This window comes from Oncorhynchus nerka, linkage group LG1, assembly GCF_034236695.1.
Source record: "Oncorhynchus nerka isolate Pitt River linkage group LG1, Oner_Uvic_2.0, whole genome shotgun sequence".
Taxonomy (NCBI): Eukaryota; Metazoa; Chordata; class Actinopteri; order Salmoniformes; family Salmonidae; genus Oncorhynchus; species Oncorhynchus nerka.
The window spans coordinates 24191767-24215687 of NC_088396.1; the positions used below are offsets into that span (position 1 = coordinate 24191767).

Sequence of the window (23921 nt, forward strand, 5' to 3'; positions counted from 1 at the left end):
ACACACACATTACCATGAGAAAGACGAAGGAAGTGATACTCCACCAACCACAACAAGGTTTTTAAATCAAACACCAGGACTAAGTAGAATACTACACAATGTTTGTGTTAAAAGATCTTCCATGTGTGTGGTGTTTTTAAATCACAGCTCTCGCGTGTCAGAGGCCTGGTGCTCCTCGGGAGCGGAGGATAATGAAACAGTAATTATGCGCATGGCTGAGAGTCTGATGGCCCTCCGTTAATGACGCACATTAGCCACAGTAATGGGTAAATCCATTTGAATTCAATCACTTTTTGATAGCACCCCTTTTGATTTGAACGAAACCTTCCATACATATTTGCCCGTTGCAGAAGTGATCAGAAAGTGGCGTTTTGGACCTGACAAAACATTAAAGAGATGGAAGTGCTCAAAGTTGACCCATTTTGCATACCCCACCATACCGTAAAACATCCATGTCTTCATCACAGGAACATATAAACGGTAGAGATTGATATAATACCATTTGAAAGTCAAATTTGAATTGTATTCCCTTTTTAGTACATTTATCAGCCAAATCCTGACACCCACCAAGACTCTAGAGCATATTGTGTCTCAACCGATGGAGGCCAAAACACAAACACCCAACGATTATGTAAAGTATGGTCTAAGCTACAACATGTGCAAATATGCGTTGTTAGATAATTGACATTAAAAGGTAAAACAATGTCATAACTTGTATTAACATTTTTTGTTGAGAAATTGTACCATATTTTGGCCACCTGTGTGTCAGCTTCAAAATGATATCAAATTCAACCGTTTATCTTTTCCAGTGATGAAGACATGGATGTCTCATGGTAGGATGGGGGATGCAAAATGGATCCACTTTGAGCACCTCTTTCTCCTGAAGGTTTTGTCATTCAGGTCCAAAAAGGCACTTTCTGAACACTTCTTCCATGGGAAAACATGTCTGGAAGGGTGCTGTCAGAAAATGATTGAATTCAAATAGATTGACCCTAATAAGAGCTTCTCTCGCTCTACCACACATGGAGCACAGAGAGCCAATGTAAAGGCGCACAGAAGAAGAACTGGGCCGTTCGCATTACCCTCTGTAGTGCCTTGCGGTCGGAGGCCGAGCAGTTGCCGTACCAGGCAGTGATGCAACCAGGATGATCTCGACGGTGCAGCTGTAGAACCTTTTGAGGACCCATGCCAAATCTTTTCAGTCCCCTGAGGGGGAATAGGTTTTGTTGTGACCTCTTCACAACTGTCTTGGTGTGCTTGGACCATGTTAGTTTGTTGGTGATGTAGACACCAAGGAACTTGAAGCTCTCAACCTGCTTCACTGCAGCCCCGTCGATGAGAATGGGGCCTGCTCGGTCCTCTTTTTCCTGTAGTCCACAATCATCTCCTTTGTCTTGATCACGTTGAAGGGAGAGGTTGTTGTCCTGGCAACACACGGCCAGGTCTCTGACCTCCTACCTATAGGCTGTCTTGTCATTGTCGGTGATCAGGCCTACCACTGTTGCGTTGTCTGCAAACTTAATGATGGTGTTGGAGTCGTGCCTGGTCTTGCAGTCGTGGGTGAACAGGGAGTACAGGATGGGACTGAGCACGCACCCCTGAGGGGCCCCCGTGATGAGGATCAGCGTGGCGGATATGTTGTTACCTACCCTTACCACCTGGGGGCGGCCCGTCAGGAAGTCCAGAATCCAGTTGCAGAGGGAGGTGTTTAGTCCCAGGGTCCTTAGCTTAGTGATGAGCTTTGAGGGAACTATGGTGTTGAACACTGAACTGTAGTCAACAAATAACAAATTGGAGTGGATCTAGGGTTTGCTCGCAGTACACGTCCTGGTAATCCGTCTGGCACTGTGGCCTTGTGAATGTTGACCTGTTTAAAAGGTCTTAATCCCATCGGCTTCTTCTCTGCGGAGAGCGTGATTACACAGTCTTCCGGAACAGCGTTATTTGCCTCGAAGTGATCATAGAAGTAGTTTAGCTTGTCTGGTAGGCTCGTGTCACTGGGCAGCTGTAGCTGTACTTCCCTTTGTAGTCTGTAATGGTTTGCAAGCCCTGCCACATCCGACGAGCGTCAGAGCTGGTGTAGTATGATTCGATCTTAGTCCTGTATTGACACTTTGCCTGTTTGATGGTTCGTCGGAGGGCATAGCGGGATTTATTATAAGCTTCCAGGTTAGAGTCCCGCTCCTTGAAAGCGGCAGCTCTAGCCTTTCGCACAGTGAGGATGCTGCCTGTAATCCATGGCTTCTGGTTGGGGTATGTACGTATGGTCATTGTGGGGACGACATCATCAATGCACTTATTGATGAAGCCAGTGACTGATGTGGTGTACTCCTCAATGGCGTCGGAGGAATCCCGGGAACATATTCCAGTCTGTGATAGCAAAACAGTCCTGTAGTTCAGCATCTGCTTCATCTGACCACTTTTTTATTGATCTAGTCACTGGAGCTTCCTGCTTGAATTTTTATTTGTAAGCAGGAATCAGGAGGATAGAATTATGGTCAGATTTGCCAAATGGAGGGCGAGGCAGAGCTTTGTATACATCTCTGTGTGTGGAGTAAAGGTGGTCCAGAGTTTTTTCCCCCTCTGGTTGCACATTTAACATGCTGATAGAAATTTGGTAAAACGGATTTAAGTTTCCCTGCATTAAAGTTCCCGGCTACTAGGAGCGCCGCCTCTGGGTGAGCGTTTTCTTGTTAGCTTATGGTGGAACACAGCTAATTCAATGCTGTCTTAGTGCCAGCCTCTGACTGTGGTGGTATGTAAACAGCTACGAAAAATACAGTGTGGTCTACAGCTTATCATGAGATACTCTTCCTCAGGCGAGCAATAGCTTGAGACTTCCTTAGATATCGTGCACCAGCTGTTATTTACAAAAATACATAGTCTGCCACACCTCGTCTTACCAGACGCTGCTGTTCTGTCCTTCCGTTACAGCGTTTAACCAGCCAGTTGTATGTTGATAGTGTCGTCGTTTAGCCAGGACCCTGTGAAGCATAAGATTTTCTAGTTTTGAATGTCCCGTTGGTAGTTTAATCTTCTGTGTAGGTCATCTATTTTAATCTCCAAAGATTGCATGTTTACTAGTAGAATGGAAGGAAGTGGAGGTTTATTAGATCGCCTACGAATTCTCAGAAGGCAGCCTGCCCTCTGGCCCCTTTTTCTCCACCTCCTCTTCAGGGAAATCACGGGGATCTGGGCCTGTTCCAGAGAAAGCAGCATATTGTTCACGTCAGGCTCGTTCAAGGAAAAAAAGGATTCTGCCAGTCCGTGGTGAGTAATCGCAGTCCTGATGTCATTTTCGGTCATAAAAGACGGTAGCGCCGACATTATGTACAAAACAAGTAAACAATAAGTTACAAAAAACGCAAATAAACAAACAAAAAAATACAATCGGTTGGGGACACGTAAAACATCTGCCTTCTTCTACGGCTCCATCACAAACAAATATATGCATACAAACACACACGTGTGCACACATACACACAGCAGCTGTGTTTGTGACTGTAAGCAGAGCTACTGCTGAACAGTAAAGAAACACCCATTAAAGATAAAGAACAACCTCCCAATATTTTCTTTCTGAGAGCACTGTGTGTTCCTTTGTGTGTGTGTGTGTGTGTGTGTGAGCGCATGTGCGTTTGTCCGCTCTTTCAAATGCCCTGCGTCTCACTTGTCTGTGTGTGGGGTGTAGCCCACGTTTGTTGTAGACCTTGCGTCTAAGTGTGTGTGTCCCAGAGACAGCACTGCGATTCAAGTCTCTGATAACCACCGTATTAGCCAAGTATGAATGTTGCCACGAGAGGGAGAGTGAGAGGGAGGGAGAGAGAGTGAAAGAGAGAGCAAAACAGAGCCAGAGAGAAAGACACAAGGGAGAAGGGGAGGAGGAGAGACATATGGAGTGAGTAAGAGAGAAATAACACACACAAGTGTGTGAGAGACGAGAAACGAGAGAGGGAGGAGGGAGACCGAGCAAAAAATAAAGAAAATAGAGCAAGAGAGCGGAAAAGAGAGAGGGATAGGAAGAGAGAGACAGAGAGTGGAAGAGAGAGAGAGAGAGAGAGAGAGAGAGAGAGAGAGAGAGACAGAGAGTGGAAAAGAGAGAGAGAGAGCGGAAAAGAGAAAGAGAGAGAGAGAGCGGAAAAGAGAGAGGGAGAGAGAGAGAGATAGAGTGGAAAAGAGAGAGGGAGAGAAAGAGAGAGAGTGGAAGAGAGAGAGAGAGAGCGGAAAAGAGAGAGAGCGGAAAAGAGAGAGAGTTGAGGGTGGCTAGAGTAGAGTGAGGGAAATGGCCACAGGCAGCAGTTTGAGATACCCATCAGGGGCTCTGTTTTACACCTGCTGACACACACACGTACACACACAGTAGAAAGCAGTGGCTAGGTAACAGCAAGAGAGGGGGAGGGGGTTGTTTTAGAACATCACACAGCGCGTGCATAAACACTCATAAATATTAATGTCCATGAACCTGGCCTGCTGCTTTATTCATACGCTCATTCTGAGTGTGTGTGTGTGTGTGTGTGTGTGTGTGTGTGTGTGTGTGTGTGTGAGACAGAGATAGAGGGAGAGTGAGAGCTGATGATTAATTCATGCGTTGAGTTACACAGATACCCTTTACAAACAGACTTTACGGTATGGTGCCTTGTAAGAAAAAGAAAAAAAAAACAGGCCAATTTTTTTAGAGCCCAATTCATGAAGTCCCATTCGACCATACTCTTGCCAGGATAAGCTTCTTATATCTCCCGTACACATGCCGGCAAGTTTAGGAGTGAGCCGATGTGGGTGGAAATCTATTTGAATAAATCCATTGAATATACACAATCACAATCCATTATTCATTTGTTTTTTCAGGTCCTAAGAAACATAAGACTAATAAAAATGTATTTTCAAATGAATAGAATGGCATATTTTCAGATGAATGATGTAACTGGTCTGTGCAGCCTATATGCTACATGGCTGATCCATGAACATGAAATCAATAGTTATTATGTTAATTAAACAGACAAGACAACTCTTAGGCTACCCTGATCACAGTCAACACACATTTATTTTACAGTAGGCTAAGAATATAAAGAAATATAACAAATAATAAAAATACTATTTTTCCCACACAACTTGCATCATGGCAGTGTGGAACCACTGACATATTAAACAATAGGTGATATTTTGAAAGAGCCCAAGGCAGCCTCATGCTTTTTCGATCCACATCTCTTTCCTACCCTCACTTCACTTTGTTAGGGAGCAGGCGTAGGGTCTTCCATTGAAAGCATCTTCATCATGATATCGACAGAAAATAATAGTCTGGTGTTATATTTCACAACCTCCGCTGTCTTTTGGAGTTGCCTAAAGGCCTATGGGATCGAGGAAAACAATAGACCGACACTTGATTTAGGCTCCATTATGGCTAAATGTTTCTCATCAGTGATAGATGAGCAAACGAATAGATGAGCTACACCACCTGCACTTATTTTCCCAGACAGAGAATTAACCAAAGATGAATTCAGTCAAATAAAATCACATTGATAGATTAAGACAAATCACAGGCTTTTGGTCGGGAGTACACTTTAGGCTTAAGTGCAAAATAATCCACTTGTTAAGCTATATACAACAGTATGCTATATACAGTGCATTTGGAAAGTATTCAGACCCCTTGACTTTTTCCACATTTTTGTTACATTACAGCCTTATTCTAAAATGAATACAAGTTTTTATTCCCCCTCATAAATCTACACACAAACACCCCATAATGACAAAAGAGAAAACAGGTTTTTAGAAAGTTTGCTATGAGACTCGAAATTGAGCCCAGGTGCATCCTGTTTCCATTGATCATCCTTGAGATGTTTCTACAACTTGATTGGAGTCCACCTGGGGTAAATTCAATTGATTGGACATGATTTAGAAAGGTACACTTATATCCTTCCTGTTTGGCCCTGTCCGGGGGTGTCCTCGGATGGGGACACAGTGTCTCCTGACCCCTCCTGTCTCAGCCTCCAGTATTTATGCTGCAGTAGTTTATGTGTCGGGGGGCTAGGGTCAGTTTGTTATATCTGGAGTACTTCTCCTGTCCTATTCGGTGTCCAGTGTGAATCTAAGTGTGCGTTCTCTAATTCTCTCCTTCTCTCTTTCTTTCTCTCTCTCGGAGGACCTGAGCCCTAGGACCATGCCCCAGGACTACCTGACATGATGACTCCTTTGCTGTCCCCAGTCCACCTGGCCGTGCTGCTGCTCCAGTTTCAACTGACCTGAGCCCTAGGACCATGCCCCAGGACTACCTGACATGATGACTCCTTGCTGTCCCTTGTCCACCTGGCCGTGCTGCTTCTCCAGTTTCAACTGTTCTGCCTTATTATTATTCGACCATGCTGGTCATTTATGAAGATTTTAACATCTTGGCCATGTTCTGTTATAATCTCCACCCAGCACAGCCAGAAGAGGACTGGCCACCCCACATATGCTCTCTCTAATTCTCTCTTTCTTTCTCTCTCTCGGAGGACCTGAGCCCTAGGACCATGCCCCAGGACTACCTGACATGATGACTCCTTGCTGTCCCCAGTCCACCTGACCGTGCTGCTACTCCAGTTTCAACTGTTCTGGCTTATTATTATACGACCATGCTGGTCATTTATGAACATTTGAACATCTTGGCCATGTTCTGTTATAATCTCCACCCGGCACAGCCAGAAGAGGACTGGCCACCCCACATAGCCTGGTTCCTCTCTAGGTTTCTTCCTAGGTTTTGGCCTTTCTAGGGAGTTTTTCCTAGCCACCGTGCTTCTACACCTGCATTGCTTGCTGTTTGGGGTTTTAGGCTGGGTTTCTGTACAGCACTTTGAGATATCAGCTGATGTACGAAGGGCTTTATAAATAAATTTGATTTGATTTGATACACACCTGTCTATATAAATCCCCACAGTCGACAGTGCATGTCAGAGAAAAAAACAAGTAATGAGGTCAAAGAAATTATCCATAGAGCGCAGAGACAAGATTATGTCGAGGCACAGATCTGGGGAAAGGTACCAAAACATTTCTGGAGCATTGAAGGTCCCCAAGAACACAGTGGCCTCCATCAATCTGTTATGGAAGAAGTTTGGAACCACCAAGACTATTCCTAGAGCTGTCCGCCCGGCCAAACTGAGCAATCAGGAGAGAAGGGCCTTGGTGACCAAGAACCCAATGGTCAGTCTGACAGAGCTACAGAGTTCCTCTGTGGAGATAGGAAAACCTTCCAGAAGGACAACCATCTGTGCATCACTCCACCAATCAGGCCTATACGGCAGTGGCCAGAAGGAATCAGCTCCTCAGTAAAACACACATGACAGGTGGTGGCAGCATTGTGTTGTGAGGATGCTTTTCAGCGGAAGGGACTGGGAAACTAGTCAGGATTGAGGGAAAGATGAAAGCAGAAAGGTACACAGAGATCCTTGATGAAAATCTACTTCAGAGTGCTCAGGACCTAAGACTGGGGGTGAAGGTTCACCTTCCAACAGGACAACAGCCCTATCAAGACAATGCAGGAGTGGCTTTGGGACAAGATTTTGAATGTCCTTGAGCCAGAGCCCGGACTTTGACCCAATCTAACATCTCTGGAGAAACCTGAAAATAGCTGTGCATCCAAACTGACAGAGCTTGAGAGGATCTGAAGAGAAAAATGGGAGAAATCCCGAAACACACGTGTGCCAAGCTTGTAGCGTCATACCCAAGAAGACTCAAGGCTGTAATCACTGCCAAAGGTGCTTCAACAAAGTACTGAGTAAAGGGTCTGAATACTTACAGTTGAAGTCAGAAGTTTACATACACTTAGGCTAGAGTCATTAAAACTAGATTTTCAACCACTCCACAAATTTCTTGTCAACAAACTATAGTTTTGCCAAGTCGGTTAGGACATGTACTTTGCGCATGACACAAGTAATTTTTCCAACACTTGTTTACAGACAGATTATTTCACTTATAATCACAATTCCAGTGGGTCAGAAGTTTACATACACTAAGTTGACTGTGCCTTTAAACAGCTTGGAAAATTCCAGAAAATTATATCATGGCTGTAGAAGCTTCCGAAAGGCTAATTTACATCATTTGAGTCCATTGGAGGTGTACCTGTGGCTGTATTTCAAGGCCTACCTTCAAACTCAGTGCCTCTTTGCTTGACATCATGGGAAAATCTAAAGAAATTAGCCAAGACCTCAGAAAACAAATTGTAGACCTCCACAAGTCTGGTTCATCCTTGGGAGCAATTTCCAAACGCCTGAATGTACCACGTTCATCTGTAAAAACAACAGTACGCAACTATAAACACCATGGGACCACGCAGCCGTCATTCTGCTCAGGAAGGAGACGCATTCTGTTTCCTAGAGAAGAACGTACTTTGGTGCGAAAAGTGCAAATCAATAGCGAACAACAGCAAAGGACCTTGTGAAGATGCTGGAGGAAACAGGTACAAAAAGTATCTATATCCACGTTAAAACGAGTCCTATATCGACATAACCTGAAAGGCCGCTCAGCAAGGAAGAAGCCACTGCTCCAAATCCGCCATAAAAAAGCCAGACTACGGTTTGCAACTGCACATGGGGACAAAGATTGTACTTTTTGGAGAAATGTCCTCTGGTCTGATGAAACAAAAATAGAACTGTTTGGCCATAATGACCATCTTTATGTTTGGAGGAAAAAGGGGGAGGCTTGCAAGCCGAAGAACATCATCCCAACCGTGAAGCGGAAGGAAATATGTGGATATATTGAAGCAACATCTCAAGACATCAGTCAGGAAGTTAAAGCTGGGTCGCAAATGGGTCTTCCAAATGGACAATGACCCCAAGCATACTTCCAAAGTTGTGGCAAAATGTCTTAAGGACAACAGAGTCAAAGTATTGGAGTGGCCATCACAAAGCCCTGACCTCAATCCTATAGAAGATTTGTGGGCAGAACTGAAAAAGCGTGTTCGAGCAAGGAGGCCTACAAATCAAATCAAATCAAATGTATTTATATAGCCCTTCGTACATCAGCTGATATCTCAAAGTGCTGTACAGAAACCCAGCCTAAAACCCCAAACAGCAAGCAATGCAGGTGTAGAAGCACGGTGGCTAGGAAAAACTCCCTAGAAAGGCCAAAACCTAGGAAGAAACCTAGAGAGGAACCAGGCTATGTGGGGTGGCCAGTCCTCTTCTGGCTGTGCCGGGTGGAGATTATAACAGAACATGGCCAAGATGTTCAAATGTTCATAAATGACCAGCATGGTCGAATAATAATAAGGCAGAACAGTTGAAACTGGAGCAGCAGCACAGTCAGGTGGAAGTTGAAACTGGAGCAGCAGCATGGCCAGGTGGACTGGGGACAGCAAGGAGTCATCATGTCAGGTAGTCCTGGGGCATGGTTCTAGGGCTCAGGTCCTCCGAGAGAGAGAAAGAAAGAGAGAAGGAGACAAACCTACAAACCTGACTCCGTTACACCAGCTCTGTCAGGAGGAATGGGCCGAAATTCACCCAACTTATTGTGGGAATCTTGTGGAAGGCTACGCGAAACCTTTGACCCAAGTTAAACAATTTAAAGGCAATGCTACCAAATGCTAATTGAGTGTATGTAAACTTCTGACCCACTGGGAATGTGATGAAAGAAATACATGTATTTTAATTTATGTTTTCATTCCAGGCTGAAAGTCAACAAAAAAGGTCCTCAGCTGGCAGCTTCATTAAATAGTAGTCTCAACGTCAACAGTGAATAGGTGACTCTGGGATGATGGTTTTCTAGGCAGAGTTGCAATGAAAAAGCCATATCTCAGACTGGCCAATAAAAATAAAAGATTAAGATGGGCAAAAGAACACAGACACTGGACAGAAGATCTCTGCCTAGAAGGCCTCTTCACTGTTGATGTTGAGACTGGTGTTTTACGGGTACTATTTAATGAAGCTGCCAGTTGAGGACTTGTGAGGCGTCTGTTTCTCAAACATTTTGTGATTTTATATTCCCACTGTACATGACCTTCACCCTGCACCACCCTTTCTTCACCCTATACCAAACAAGGCCTCAACCTTTTGCTTACTTCATCCTAGCCTGAAAAAACATAGCTGGGGACTGGGCTGGTAATGCAGGTGCACTTGTTTTGTTAAATAAACACTTTACAATTAAGATTCCTTGCCTTAAAATAACCCTAATAGTGTTTTGATGACCCTAATATAATCCTATTATTTATTTTTACTAATCGAACCTTTATTTAACTAGGTAAGTCAGTTAAGAACTAATTCTTATTTACAATGACGGTCCGCCAAAAGGCAAAAGTCCTCCGGTGGGGACGGGACGAAACACACATCACGGCAAGAGAGACAACACAACACTACATGAAGAGAGACCTAAGACGACAACATAGCATGGCAGCAACACATGACAACACAGCCTGGTAGCAACACAACATGACAACAACATGGTAGGAGCACAAAACAGAGTACAAACATTGTTGGGCACAGACAACAGCACAAAGGGCAAGAAGGTAGAGACAACAATACATCACGCAAAGCAGCCACAACTGCCAGTAAATGTCCATGATTGAGTCTTTGAATGAAGAGATTGAGATAAAACTGTCCAGTTTGTGTGTTTGTTGCAGCTCATTCTAGTCGCTAGCTGCAGCGAACTGAAAAGAGGAGCGACCCAGGGATGTGTATGCTTTGGGGACCTTTAACAGAATGTGACTGGCAGAACGGGTGTTGTATGTGGAGGATAAGGGCTGCAGTAGATATCTCAGATAGGGGGGAGTGAGGTTTTATAAATAAGCAACAACCAGTGGGTCTTGCGATGGGTATACAGAGATGACCAGTTTACAGAGGAGTATAGAGTGCAGTGATGTGTCCTATAAGGAGCATTGGTGGCAAATCTGATGGCCAAATGGTAAAGAACATCTAGTCGCTCGAGAGCACCCTTACCTGACAATCTGTAAATTGCGTCTCCGTAATCTAGCATGGGTAGAGTGGTCATCTGAATCAGGGTTAGTTTGGCAGTTGGGGTGAAAGAGGAGCGACTACGATAGAGGAAACCAGGTCTAGATATAACTTTAGCCTTCAGCTTTGATATGTGCTGAGAGAAGGACAGTATACCATCTAGCCAAACTCCCAAGTACTTGTATGAGGTGACTACCTCAACCTCTAAACCCTCAGAGGTAGTAATCACACCGGTGGGGAGAGGGGCATTTTTCTTACCAAACCACATGATCTTTGTGTTGGAGGTGTTCAGAACAAGGTTAAGGGTAGAGAAAGCTTGTTGGACACTAAGAAAGCTTTGTTTTAGAGCATTTAAGACAAAATACAGGGAGGGGCCAGTTGAGTATAAGACTGTATCATCCGCATATAAATGGATGAGAGAGCTTCCTACTGCCTGAGCTATGTTGTTGATGTAAATTGAGAAGAGCGTGGGGCCTAGGATCGAGTCTTGGGGTACACCCTTGGTGAATGGCAGTGGCTGAGAGAGCAGATGTTCTTACTTTATACACTGCACTCTTTGAGAGAGGTAGTTAGCAAACCAGGCTATAAAAAAAACTATAACATACACTCAAAGCACGGGGTCAGGGGTACAACTGCTCCATGGCGAGTAAGAATCTACCCAACAGGACCTCAGCTAATCCAACATACACTCTATCCACAAAACGGCCGTGTGTGTGTGTGTGTGTGTGTGTGTGTGGCTTAGATTCCAGGAACATTTCAGTAGATGAGGGAACTCCCCCTCATTTTAAAAACCAATCAATGACTGACTTGAGTAATGAAAATTATGGGTCTTTACCTTTCTCCTCTCCCTCTCTGGGTTGAAGGTGCCAAACCACGACTGCATCTGAGGAAGGAGCACAAAGAACACACTGTCTGAGTCCTGTTTGGTAGACACACACACAAGTACTTCACCTGAGACTGGAGGAGAGTTAAATAAGCCTCATCTAATCCACTGTCAGTCAAGGCTGAAGCGCATCCAGGGAACGAACGAACGAACGAACGCACACGCACACGCACACACACACACACACACACACACACACACAGCTGAGGTAGACAGGGTATGCTTTAACAACCAAAACAAAACATGTACAGCTCCCACCTCTCCAAAGAGCATTACTGATCACAGCTGAGTCTACCACTAAAGGGACGGGGGAGGGGGGATAGAGAGGGAGATAGAGAGAGGGTAGAGAGAAAGAAATACAGAAGCATAGAGATAATGAAAAAAAGAGAGAACGTTGGATAGATATGGATAAAAAAAAGAAGAGACAGACACGGGTGGCCAGCCCAGACATCTCAAGAGAGGAGACTAGATTGTTCATTCTTTCTTTCTCTTCCTCCATTTCTCACTTTCATCTCGGGGGGAAGTCCAGCAACAATAGAAAGCTCAATCGGGAATCAGCTGCTCCTCAAGACACACACACACACACACACACACACTGTGTGGTTTACACAATCAAGAGCAATCTAAACAGAGGAGTCTGTGAAGAGCCTCTGTCAGCCATGGACGTGCACACACACACACACACACACACACACACACACACACACACACACACACACACACTGTGTGGTTTACACAATCAAGAGCAATCTAAACAGAGGAGTCTGTGAAGAGCCTCTGTCAGCCATGGACGTGCACACACACACACACACACACACACTGTGTGGTTTACACAATCAAGAGCAATCTAAACAGAGGAGTCTGTGAAGAGCCTCTGTCAGCCATGGACGTGCACACACACACACAAACACACACACACACTGTGTGGTTTACACAATCAAGAGCAATCTAAACAGAGGAGTCTGTGAAGAGCCTCTGTCAGCCATGGACGTACGTGCACACACACACACACTGTGTGGTTTACACAATCAAGAGCAATCTAAACAGAGGAGTCTGTGAAGAGCCTCTGTCAGCCATGGATGCGCACACACACACACACACATATGTGGTTTACACAATCAAGAGCAATCTAAACAGAGGAGTCTGTGAAGAGCCTCTGTCAGCCATGGACGTACGTGCACACACACACACACTGTGTGGTTTACACAATCAAGAGCAATCTAAACAGAGGAGTCTGTGAAGAGCCTCTGTCAGCCATGGATGCGCACACACACACACACACATATACTCTGACACACACGTACTCTTACACAGAGACAGAGAGACAGAGAGAGAGCGACAGAGAGAGAGAGAGAGAGAGAGAGAGAGAGAGAGAGAGAGAGATCGGCACACATTCATTCTGTTCAACTATTTAGCAACTCAGCGTTGCCATGGTTTCTCTGTCTGCACTACAGCTCTCGTCATTGGATGTTTGTGTGTGTGTGTGTAGTCGTGTGTTTGTGTAATTTCTACCTGTATATGTGTGTGTGTGTGCGCGCTAGGAGGTTAGAGTGAGGATGAGTGTTTATTTACACATGAGAGAGAGAGTCAGATAGCATGAAAGAATGATAGACAATGGCCACCTATCTAACCACCTTAGACAAAGGTTGCTTGTGTGTGTACGACAATGATGTTGTCTGTCATCTACCCTTGCACAGAAGCATGTGTGAGAATCTCTAATTTCGTTGAGGAATCCTCCTCATGAGAGCTAGAGGATCCCCTCCTGCACACAAATAATTCCTTAAAAGAGCTAGGTTTCCATCCAATTGACAACAGATTTTCATGTGAATATTCAAAAAGTCACATAAATAAAATAGGCAAATTTTCCCACCAGAGACGCGTTTCCATCAAATGGACTTGTTGCGGATAAAAGCCTGTGTCTGATGACGCATATAAAACTGACTTTTGTGATTAAATTCCGAACAAAAATTACAAGTTAAATGGATTTTCATTGCATTTTCAACTGTAGGTTTTGACACAAAAAATGTTGCATTTAGCGAATGTGCCCACTCTGGTATTGGCACGTACGCTCTAGCTAACAGCTCGCAGATATAGCCTACACGATGAGATTATTATGGACAAAAGACCAAGATTATTTTAAATTGAACAAAAAGTAAAGTGTTGGTTTCAGGTTTTACGAGCTGAAATAAAAGATCCCAGAAATTGTTCATACGCACAAAAAGCTTATTTCTCTCAAATCTTGTGCACAAATTTGTTCACATCCCCGTTAGTGAGTATTTCTCCTTTGCCAAGATAATCCATCCACATGAAAGATGTGGTATATCAAGAAGCTGATTAAACAGCATGATGATTACAGAGGTGCACCTTGTGCTGGGGACAATAAAAGGCCACTCTAAAATGTGTAGTTTTGTCACACAACACAGTGCCACAGATGTCTCAAGTTTTGAGGCAGCGTGCAATTGATATGCTGACTGCAGGAATGTCCACCAGAGCGGTTGCCAGAGAATTGAATGTTAATTTCTCTTCCATAAGCCACCTCCAACATCATTTTAGAGAATTTGGCAGTACGCCCAACCGGCCTCAGAACCGCAGACTGTGTGTAACAATGCCAGCCCAGGACCTCCACATCCGGGACCGCCTGAGACCAGCCACCCGGACAACTGATGAAACTGTGGGTTTGCACAACCAAAGAATTTCTGCATAAACTGTCAGAAACCGTCCCAGGGAAGATTATCTGCGTGCTCGTCGTCCTCACCAGGCTCTTGACCTGACTGCAGTTTGGCATCGTAACCGACTTCAGTCGGAAAAATCTCACCTTCGATGGCCACTGGCACGCTGGAGAACACTGAATCCAGGTTTCAACTGTACCGGGCAGATGGCAGACAGCGTGTACGGCGTCGTGTGGGTGAGCGGTTTGCTGATAAACACTGTGAACAGAGCTCCATGGTTGTGGTGGGGTTATGATATGGGAACGCATAAGCTACGGACAATGAACACAATTGCATTTTATCAATGGCAATCAATGCACAGAGATACCGTGACGAGATCCTGGGGCCCATTGTCGTGCCATTCATCCACCATCATCACTCCATGTTTCAGCATGATAATCCACGGCCCCATGTTGCAAGGATATGTACACAATTCCTGGAAGCTGAAAATGTCCCAGTTCTTCCATGGCCTGTATACTCACTCAGACATGTCACCCATTGAGCATATTTGAGATGCTCTGGATCGACATGTACGACAGCATGTTCCAGTTCCTGCCAATATCCAGCAACTTCGCACAGAAGAAGAAGAGGAGTGGGACAGCATTCCACAGGCCACAACCAACAGCTTGATCAACTCTATGCGAAGGAAATGTCGCGCTGCATGAGGTAAATTGTGGTCACACCAGATACTGACTGGTTTTCTGATCCCTACCTTTTTCTTCAAGGAATCCGTGACCAATATATCTGTATTCCCAGTCATGTGAAATCCATAGATTGGAGCCTAATGAATTTAGTTCATTTGACTGATTTACTTGTATGAACTGTAACTCAGTAAAATCTTTGAAATTGTTGCATGTTGCGTTTACATTTTCACCACCCTGTGAAGTTCATCATAACTTATTTCATCTGTAGCCTAATAAACCAGCTTGGTCCATAGACTAGACGTAACATAGTCAATGTAAATCCAGGATATTCAAATTAGTATGATATATTACGTTTGGTATGGTCACATAAGACAGGTTAGTTAAGGCAAAAACTAATGTAAGGTGGTTGGTCGGGGTGGATCGGTAGGCATATAAGTGTTTCCACCACCATTTCTCACATAATTCATTTTACCGACACAAAAAGATCCCACCTTGTCTAGCGTATCTTGTTTTGTGGACATTTGGAAAGTTTACAGACAAAGTAGCTTTTCCCATCAAGCCTGTCGTGACATTTTTATCCTTTACTTGCATGATAAGGTTGGATAGAAAACTGGTTTCTGATCAAATGATTCTGGATATGTTCTATCCTGCTTTCATAAACATCTGAATTATTAATAGTTTGAGCTCTTCCTAGTTGATTTTCCTAATTTCTCCATCGCTCTATCTTTTTATCTCTCTTCCTCCCTCCCTCGCTTTCTTTTCTTTCTCTGGTCCGCCTGACTTTCTTATCCTCTCTCTCTCTCTCTCTCTCTCTGTCTATTCCTTCTCCTCAAAGTTTTAGAAATCATTTCAAGTGAGACCGTCTGCAGCTGTGAGGAGATAAGACTTGAGCTCTTCATAAATATGATCGAAAGAGAGAGAACTAGAGAGAGACAGTGAGAGAGAGAGAGAGAGCCAGTGAGAGAGAGAGAGAGCCAGTGAGAGAGAGAGAGAGAGCCAGTGAGAGAGAGAGCCAGTGAGAGAGAGAGCGAGAGAGAGAGAGACAGTGAGAGAGAGAGAGAGAGAGAGAGAGAGAGAGAGAGAGAGACAGTGAGAGAGAGACAGTGAGAAAGAGAGAGAGAGAGACAGTGAGAGAGTGAGAGAGAGAGAGAGAGAGAGGACAGTGAGAGAGAGACAGTGAGAGAGAACTAGAGACAGCGAGAGAGAACTAGAGACAGCGAGAGAGAACTAGAGACAGCGAGAGAGAACTAGAGACAGAGAGAGAGAGAGAGACAGAGAGAGAGAGAGAGAGAGAGAGAGAGAGAGAGAGAGAGAGAGAGAGAGAGAGTGAGAGAGAGAGACCGTCAGAGAGAGAGAGCGAGAGTGAGAGAGAGCGAGAGAGTGAGAGAGAGCGAGAGAGCGAGAGAGAGACAGAGAGAGAGAACTAGTAACAGTGAGAAAGAGAGACAGTGAGAGAGAGATTGAGGCAGTGAGAGGAAGAGACAGTGAGAGACAATGAGAGAGAGAGAAACAAAAAGATAATTACTTGACACATTGGAAAGAATTAACAAAAAAACTGAGCAAACTAGAATGCTATTTGGCCCTACACAGAGAGTACACAGCGGCAGAATACCTGACCACTGTGACTGACCCAAAATTAAGGAAAGCTTTGACTATGTACAGACTCAGTGCTATTGAGAAAGGCCGCCGTAGGCAGACATGGCTCTCAAGAGAAGACAGGCTATGTGCTCACTGCCCACAAAATGAGATGGAAACTGAGTTGCACTTCCTAACCTCCTGCCCAATGTATGACCATAGAGAGACATATTTCCCTCAGATTACACAGATCCACAAAGAATTCGAAAACAAATCCAATTTTGATAAACTCCCATATCTACTGGGTGAAATTCCACAGTGTGCCATCACAGCAGCAAGATGTGTGACCTGTTGCCACGAGAAAAGGGCAACCAGTGAAGAACAAAACACCATTGTAAATACAACCCATATTTATGCTTATTTCATTTATCTTGTGTCCTTTAACCGTTTGTACATTGTTAAAACACTGTATATATATATAATATGACATTTGTAATGTCTTTATTGTTTTGAAACTTCTGTATGTGTAATGTTTACTGTTAATTTTTATTGTTTATTTCACTTTATATATTCACTTTATATATTAGCTACCTCACTTGCTATATTATCTACCTCACTTGCTTTGGCAATGTTAACACATGTTTCCCATGCCAATAAAGCCCTTGAATTGAATTGAATTGAAATAGAGAGACAGTGAGAGAGAAATAGAGAGACAGTGAGAGAAATAGAGAGACAGTGAGAGAAATAGAGCGACAGTGAGAGAGAAATAGAGCGACAGTGAGAGAGAAATAGAGCGACAGTGAGAGAGAAATAGAGCGACAGTGAGAGAGAAAGAGCGACAGTGAGAGAGAAATAGAGCGACAGTGAGAGAGAAATAGAGAGACAGTGAGAGAGAAATAGAGCGACAGTGAGAGAGAAATAGAGCGACAGTGAGAGAGAAATAGAGCGACAGTGAGAGAAATAGAGAGACAGTGAGAGAAATAGAGAGACAGTGAGAGAGCAATAGAGAGACAGTGAGAGAGAAATAGAGAGACAGTGAGAGAAATAGAGAGACAGTGAGAGAAATAGAGAGACAGTGAGAGAGAAATAGAGAGACAGTGAGAGAGCAATAGAGAGACAGTGAGAGAGCAATAGAGCGACAGTGAGAGAGCAATAGAGCGACAGTGAGAGAGAAATAGAGCGACAGTGAGAGAGAAATAGAGCGACAGTGAGAGAAATAGAGAGACAGTGAGAGAGAAATAGAGAGACAGTGAGAGAGAAATAGAGAGACAGTGAGAGAGAAATAGAGAGACAGTGAGAGAGAAATGGAGAGACAGTGAGAGAGAAATAGAGAGACAGTGAGAGAGAAATAGAGCGACAGTGAGAGAGAAATAGAGCGACAGTGAGAGAGAAATAGAGAGACAGTGAGAGAGAAATAGAGAGACAGTGAGAGAGAAATAGAGAGACAGTGAGAGAAATAGAGAGACAGTGAGAGAGCAATAGAGAGACAGTGAGAGAGAAATAGAGAGACAGTGAGAGAGAAATAGAGAGACAGTGAGAGAGAAATAGAGAGACAGTGAGAGAGAAATAGAGAGACAGTGAGAGAGAAATAGAGAGACAGTGAGAGAGAAATAGAGAGACAGTGAGAGAGAAATAGAGCGACAGTGAGAGAGCAATAGAGCGACAGTGAGAGAGAAATAGAGCGACAGTGAGAGAGAAATAGAGAGACAGTGAGAGAAATAGAGAGACAGTGAGAGAGAAATAGAGAGACAGTGAGAGAGCAATAGAGAGACAGTGAGAGAGCAATAGAGCGACAGTGAGAGAGCAATAGAGCGACAGTGAGAGAGAAATAGAGCGACAGTGAGAGAGAAATAGAGCGACAGTGAGAGAGAAAGAGAGAGACAGTGAGAGAGAAATAGAGAGACAGTGAGAGAGAAATAGAGAGACAGTGAGAGAGAAATAGAGAGACAGTGAGAGAGAAATGGAGAGACAGTGAGAGAGAAATAGAGAGACAGTGAGAGAGAAATAGAGCGACAGTGAGAGAGAAATAGAGCGACAGTGAGAGAGAAATAGAGAGACAGTGAGAGAGAAATAGAGAGACAGTGAGAGAGAAATAGAGAGACAGTGAGAGAAATAGAGAGACAGTGAGAGAGCAATAGAGAGACAGTGAGAGAGAAATAGAGCGACAGTGAGAGAGAAATAGAGAGACAGTGAGAGAAATAGAGAGACAGTGAGAGAGAAATAGAGAGACAGTGAGAGAGAAATAGAGAGACAGTGAGAGAGAAATAGAGAGACAGTGAGAGAGAAATAGAGCGACAGTGAGAGAGAAATAGAGCGACAGTGAGAGAGAAATAGAGAGACAGTGAGAGAAATAGAGAGACAGTGAGAGAGATAGAGAGACAGTGAGAGAGCAATAGAGAGACAGTGAGAGAGAAATAGAGAGACAGTGAGAGAAATAGAGAGACAGTGAGAGAGAAATAGAGAGACAGTGAGAGAGAAATAGAGAGACAGTGAGAGAGAAATAGAGAGAGTGAGAGAGAAATAGAGAGACAGTGAGAGAGAAATAGAGAGACAGTGAGAGAGCAATAGAGAGACAGTGAGAGAGAAATAGAGAGACAGTGAGAGAGAAATAGAGAGACAGTGAGAGAGAAATAGAGAGACAGTGAGAGAGAAAGAGAAACAGTGAGAGAGAAAGAGAGACAGTGAGAGAAATAGAGAGACAGTGAGAGAGAAAGCAGAATGTGATGAGATGCAGGGTGCACACCAATTCATTTATTCCCTTTATCATATCTGTGATAAATGGAAGGGAAGTCAGTCAGTCATTCAGCCTTCCTGCCTCCAACACTAACACACACACACACACACACACACACACACACAAAAGGAGCTTTGACCCACACACACACTGACCAGGGAAGTCAAATTTATGTACAGTACCAGTCAAAAGTTTGGACACACCTACTCATTCAAGGGTTTTCCTTTATTTGTACTAGTTTCTACATAGTAGAATAATAGTGAAGTCATCAAAACTATGAAAAAACACATATGGAATCATGTAGTAACCAAAAGTGTTAAACAAATCAAAATAGATTTTAGATTTTAGATTCTTCAAAGTAGCCACCTTTTGCCTTGTGTGGAGATGTGTGTAGTTTCTAAGTTGCTTGTTTAAAAACACATGTACGTGTAGCTAGTACATGTTATGGTTGACCCTGCCACCTCAGGTCAGACAGCACACTACTGCTGCCCCAGGCTGTGTCCGTGTGTTGTGTCGTCACTCAGGTCAGACAGGCTGTGTCCGTGTGTTGTGTTGTCACTCAGGTCAGACAGCACACTACTGCTACCCCAGGCTGTGTCTGTGTGTTGTGTCGTCACTCAGGTCAGACAGGCTGTGTCCGTGTGTTGTGTCGTCACTCAGGTCAGACAGCACACTATTGCTGCCCCAGGCTGTGTCCGTATGTTGTGTCGTCACTCAGGTCAGACAGCACACTACTGCTACCCCAGGCTGTGTCTGTGTGTTGTGTCGTCACTCAGGTCAGACAGGCTGTGTCCGTGTGTTGTGTCGTCACTCAGGTCAGACAGCACACTACTGCTGCCCCAGGCTGTGTCCGTGTGTTGTGTCGTCACTCAGGTCAGACAGGCTGTGTCCGTGTGTTGTGTTGTCACTCAGGTCAGACAGCACACTACTGCTGCCCCAGGCTGTGTCTGTGTGTTGTGTCGTCACTCAGGTCAGACAGCACACTACTGCTGCCCCAGGCTGTGTCCGTGTGTTGTGTCGTCACTCAGGTCAGACAGCACACTACTGCTGCCCCAGGCTGTGTCCGTGTGTTGTGTTGTCACTCAGGTCAGACAGCAAACTACTGCTGCCCCAGGCTGTGTCCGTGTGTTGTGTCGTCACTCAGGTCAGACAGGCTGTGTCCGTGTGTTGTGTCGTCACTCAGGTCAGACAGCACACTACTGCTGCCCCAGGCTGTGTCTGTGTTGTGTCGTCACTCAGGTCAGACAGCACACTACTGCTGCCCCAGGCTGTGTCCGTGTGTTGTGTCGTCACTCAGGTCAGACAGGCTGTGTCCGTGTGTTGTGTTGTCACTCAGGTCAGACAGCACACTACTGCTGCCCCAGGCTGTGTCCGTGTGTTGTGTCGTCACTCAGGTCAGACAGCACACTACTGCTGCCCCAGGCTGTGTCCGTATGTTGTGTCGTCACTCAGGTCAGACAGCACACTACTGCTACCCCAGGCTGTGTCTGTGTGTTGTGTCGTCACTCAGGTCAGACAGGCTGTGTCCGTGTGTTGTGTCGTCACTCAGGTCAGACAGCACACTACTGCTGCCCCAGGCTGTGTCCGTGTGTTGTGTCGTCACTCAGGTCAGACAGGCTGTGTCCGTGTGTTGTGTTGTCACTCAGGTCAGACAGCACACTACTGCTGCCCCAGGCTGTGTCTGTGTGTTGTGTCGTCACTCAGGTCAGACAGCACACTACTGCTGCCCCAGGCTGTGTCCGTGTGTTGTGTCGTCACTCAGGTCAGACAGCACACTACTGCTGCCCCAGGCTGTGTCCGTGTGTTGTGTTGTCACTCAGGTCAGACAGCAAACTACTGCTGCCCCAGGCTGTGTCCGTGTGTTGTGTCGTCACTCAGGTCAGACAGGCTGTGTCCGTGTGTTGTGTCGTCACTCAGGTCAGACAGCACACTACTGCTGCCCCAGGCTGTGTCTGTGTTGTGTCGTCACTCAGGTCAGACAGCACACTACTGCTGCCCCAGGCTGTGTCCGTGTGTTGTGTCGTCACTCAGGTCAGACAGGCTGTGTCCGTGTGTTGTGTTGTCACTCAGGTCAGACAGCACACTACTGCTGCCCCAGGCTGTGTCCGTGTGTTGTGTCGTCACTCAGGTCAGACAGGCTGTGTCCGTGTGTTGCGTCGTCACTCAGGTCAGACAGCACACTACTGCTGCCCCAGGCTGTGTCCGTGTGTTGTGTCGTCACTCAGGTCAGACAGCACACTACTGCTGCCCCAGGCTGTGTCCGTGTGTTGTGTCGTCACTCAGGTCAGACAGCACACTACTGCTGCCCCAGGCTGTGTCCGTGTGTTGTGTCGTCACTCAGGTCAGACAGCACACTACTGCTGCCCCAGGCTGTGTCTGTGTGTTGTGTCGTCACTCAGGTCAGACAGCACACTACTGCTGCCCCAGGCTGTGTCCGTGTGTTGTGTTGTCACTCAGGTCAGACAGGCTGTGTCCGTGTGTTGTGTCGTCACTCAGGTCAGACAGGCTGTGTCCGTGTGTTGTGTCGTCACTCAGGTCAGACAGGCTGTGTCCGTGTGTTGTGTCGTCACTCAGGTCAGACAGCACACTACTGCTGCCCCAGGCTGTGTCCGTGTGTTGTGTTGTCACTCAGGTCAGACAGGCTGTGTCCGTGTGTTGTGTCGTCACTCAGGTCAGACAGCACACTACTGCTGCCCCAGGCCAGAATCAGGAGTATGGCAGCTATGTGGAGCATGCTGGTATGTTGCCTCCAGGCTGCCCATCAACACAAAAACACTCCCAACAGGAGAGGGATAGGGGGAGGGAGCGATAGGGGGAGGGAGGGATAAACTGAGTTTCACCCCCACTGGTTCTCTGTGAGCTCTCTGACAGGCAAACACACACACACTTTCTCTCTCTCTCTCACACACACACACACACACACACACACACACACACACACACACACACACAAATTTCTCCCCTGGGATTGTTTTAAGCAGCAGTGGCAGAGTTAGTGGGAAACACTGCACACTGAGGTGAATTTCACAGAGACTGAGTGCACAACCATTAGCCACACTACATTATGACCGTGTGAACTCACGCAGACTGGCCGAACATGACATATGGGAAGGTGGGCTCACCCTCTCATTGGCTACGTAGATTATTCTGGCGTAGCAGCAGATCATGAGGAAGATGAGGGTGAAGAGTGGGACGTACCATCTGCAGGGTGGGGGGACAGAGGAAAATGCATTACACACAAGAGGGCCATGTCTTTACATGAAATCAACACACATTTAAATGTGATTCTCCCATTGACTTGAACACAAGAGTTACTTCAAGAGCATACACTAACTAAAGAGGAAGACTGACAGGTGGAATGGTAATGACCTCTCAGGCCTGGGAGCCTAGGGCCAGGAGTTTTCCCTGGTCAAATCATGTAGTCAAGATAAACTCCTGGCCCTGGTATAATCATAAAACACCAGGAGTGCAGTGAACTCTGCAGTGAACTCTGCAGTGAACTCTGCAAAGGCAGTAAAAGACAATCATCTAAAACATTTAACTCCATTTATTTTGTATAGGTATTTGTTTAGGTTAGATATCTTTCAGCCACCTCTGATTCAGCACTTGTGTAGAGAAGTAAAACAATAGCGCAATAGGTAAGTACTATGGTTTCTGTCCAGGGCACTGTGAGAGGAAGTTATCAAAACAGGAGAGAAAGACAAAGGCGGAGAAAGTGAGAGAATAGCGGGTAATGTACCGCATTCTTGAGCGATGGACGAGGTCAAGAAAGGATGACAAAAGGGACACAACTTCAGAAATGCATGGTATTTCTGTTAAGATGTGTGACAGAGAACGAGAGAGAGAAAGAACGGGTTCACAGCTTCAGAGGAGTGTCACCCGCTCAGAAAATGACCAGACAACAGGACTCAGAATGCCAGGACTCTAATCACTACCCTACTCTCAGGGCCTCAACAGTACCTTAACACATCAAAGCACTTCTGCTCATCAGAATGGAGCACATCATAATAGACAGACCATTCTAAGGCTGTCCCTGTTGCTGTACATGTAGATAGACAGACCATTTTAAGGCTGTCCCTGTTGCTGTACATGTAGATAGACAGACCATTCTAAGGCTGTCCCTGTTGCTGTACATGTAGATATATAGACCATTCTAAGGCTGTCCCTGCTGCTGTACATGTAGATAGACAGACCATTTTAAGGCTGTCCCTGTTGCTGTACATGTAGATAGACAGACCATTCTAAGGCTGTCCCTGTTGCTGTACATGTAGATAGACAGACCATTCTAAGGCTGTCCCTGCTGCTGTACATGTAGATAGACAGACCATTCTAAGGCTGTCCCTGTTGCTGTACATGTAGATAGACAGACCATTTTAAGGCTGTCCCTGTTGCTGTACATGTAGATAGACAGACCATTCTAAGGCTGTCCCTGTTGCTGTACATGTAGATAGACAGACCATTTTAAGG

General features: G+C 45.3%; 1 protein-coding gene across 3 annotated transcripts in view; it reads right to left on the bottom strand.

The window, feature by feature from the left end:
* Positions 1-23921, bottom strand: part of si:dkey-100n23.5 — a 119971-nt gene that overhangs the window by 56440 nt on the left and 39610 nt on the right. For all 3 annotated transcript variants that reach the window (XM_029653635.2, XM_029653708.2, XM_029653778.2), the window contains 2 exons: positions 22577-22655; positions 11746-11793 (listed from right to left, as the gene is read on the bottom strand). In XM_029653635.2, the coding sequence (XP_029509495.1) occupies positions 11746-11793; positions 22577-22655 (127 nt within the window). The remainder of the gene's footprint in view (positions 1-11745; positions 11794-22576; positions 22656-23921) is intronic.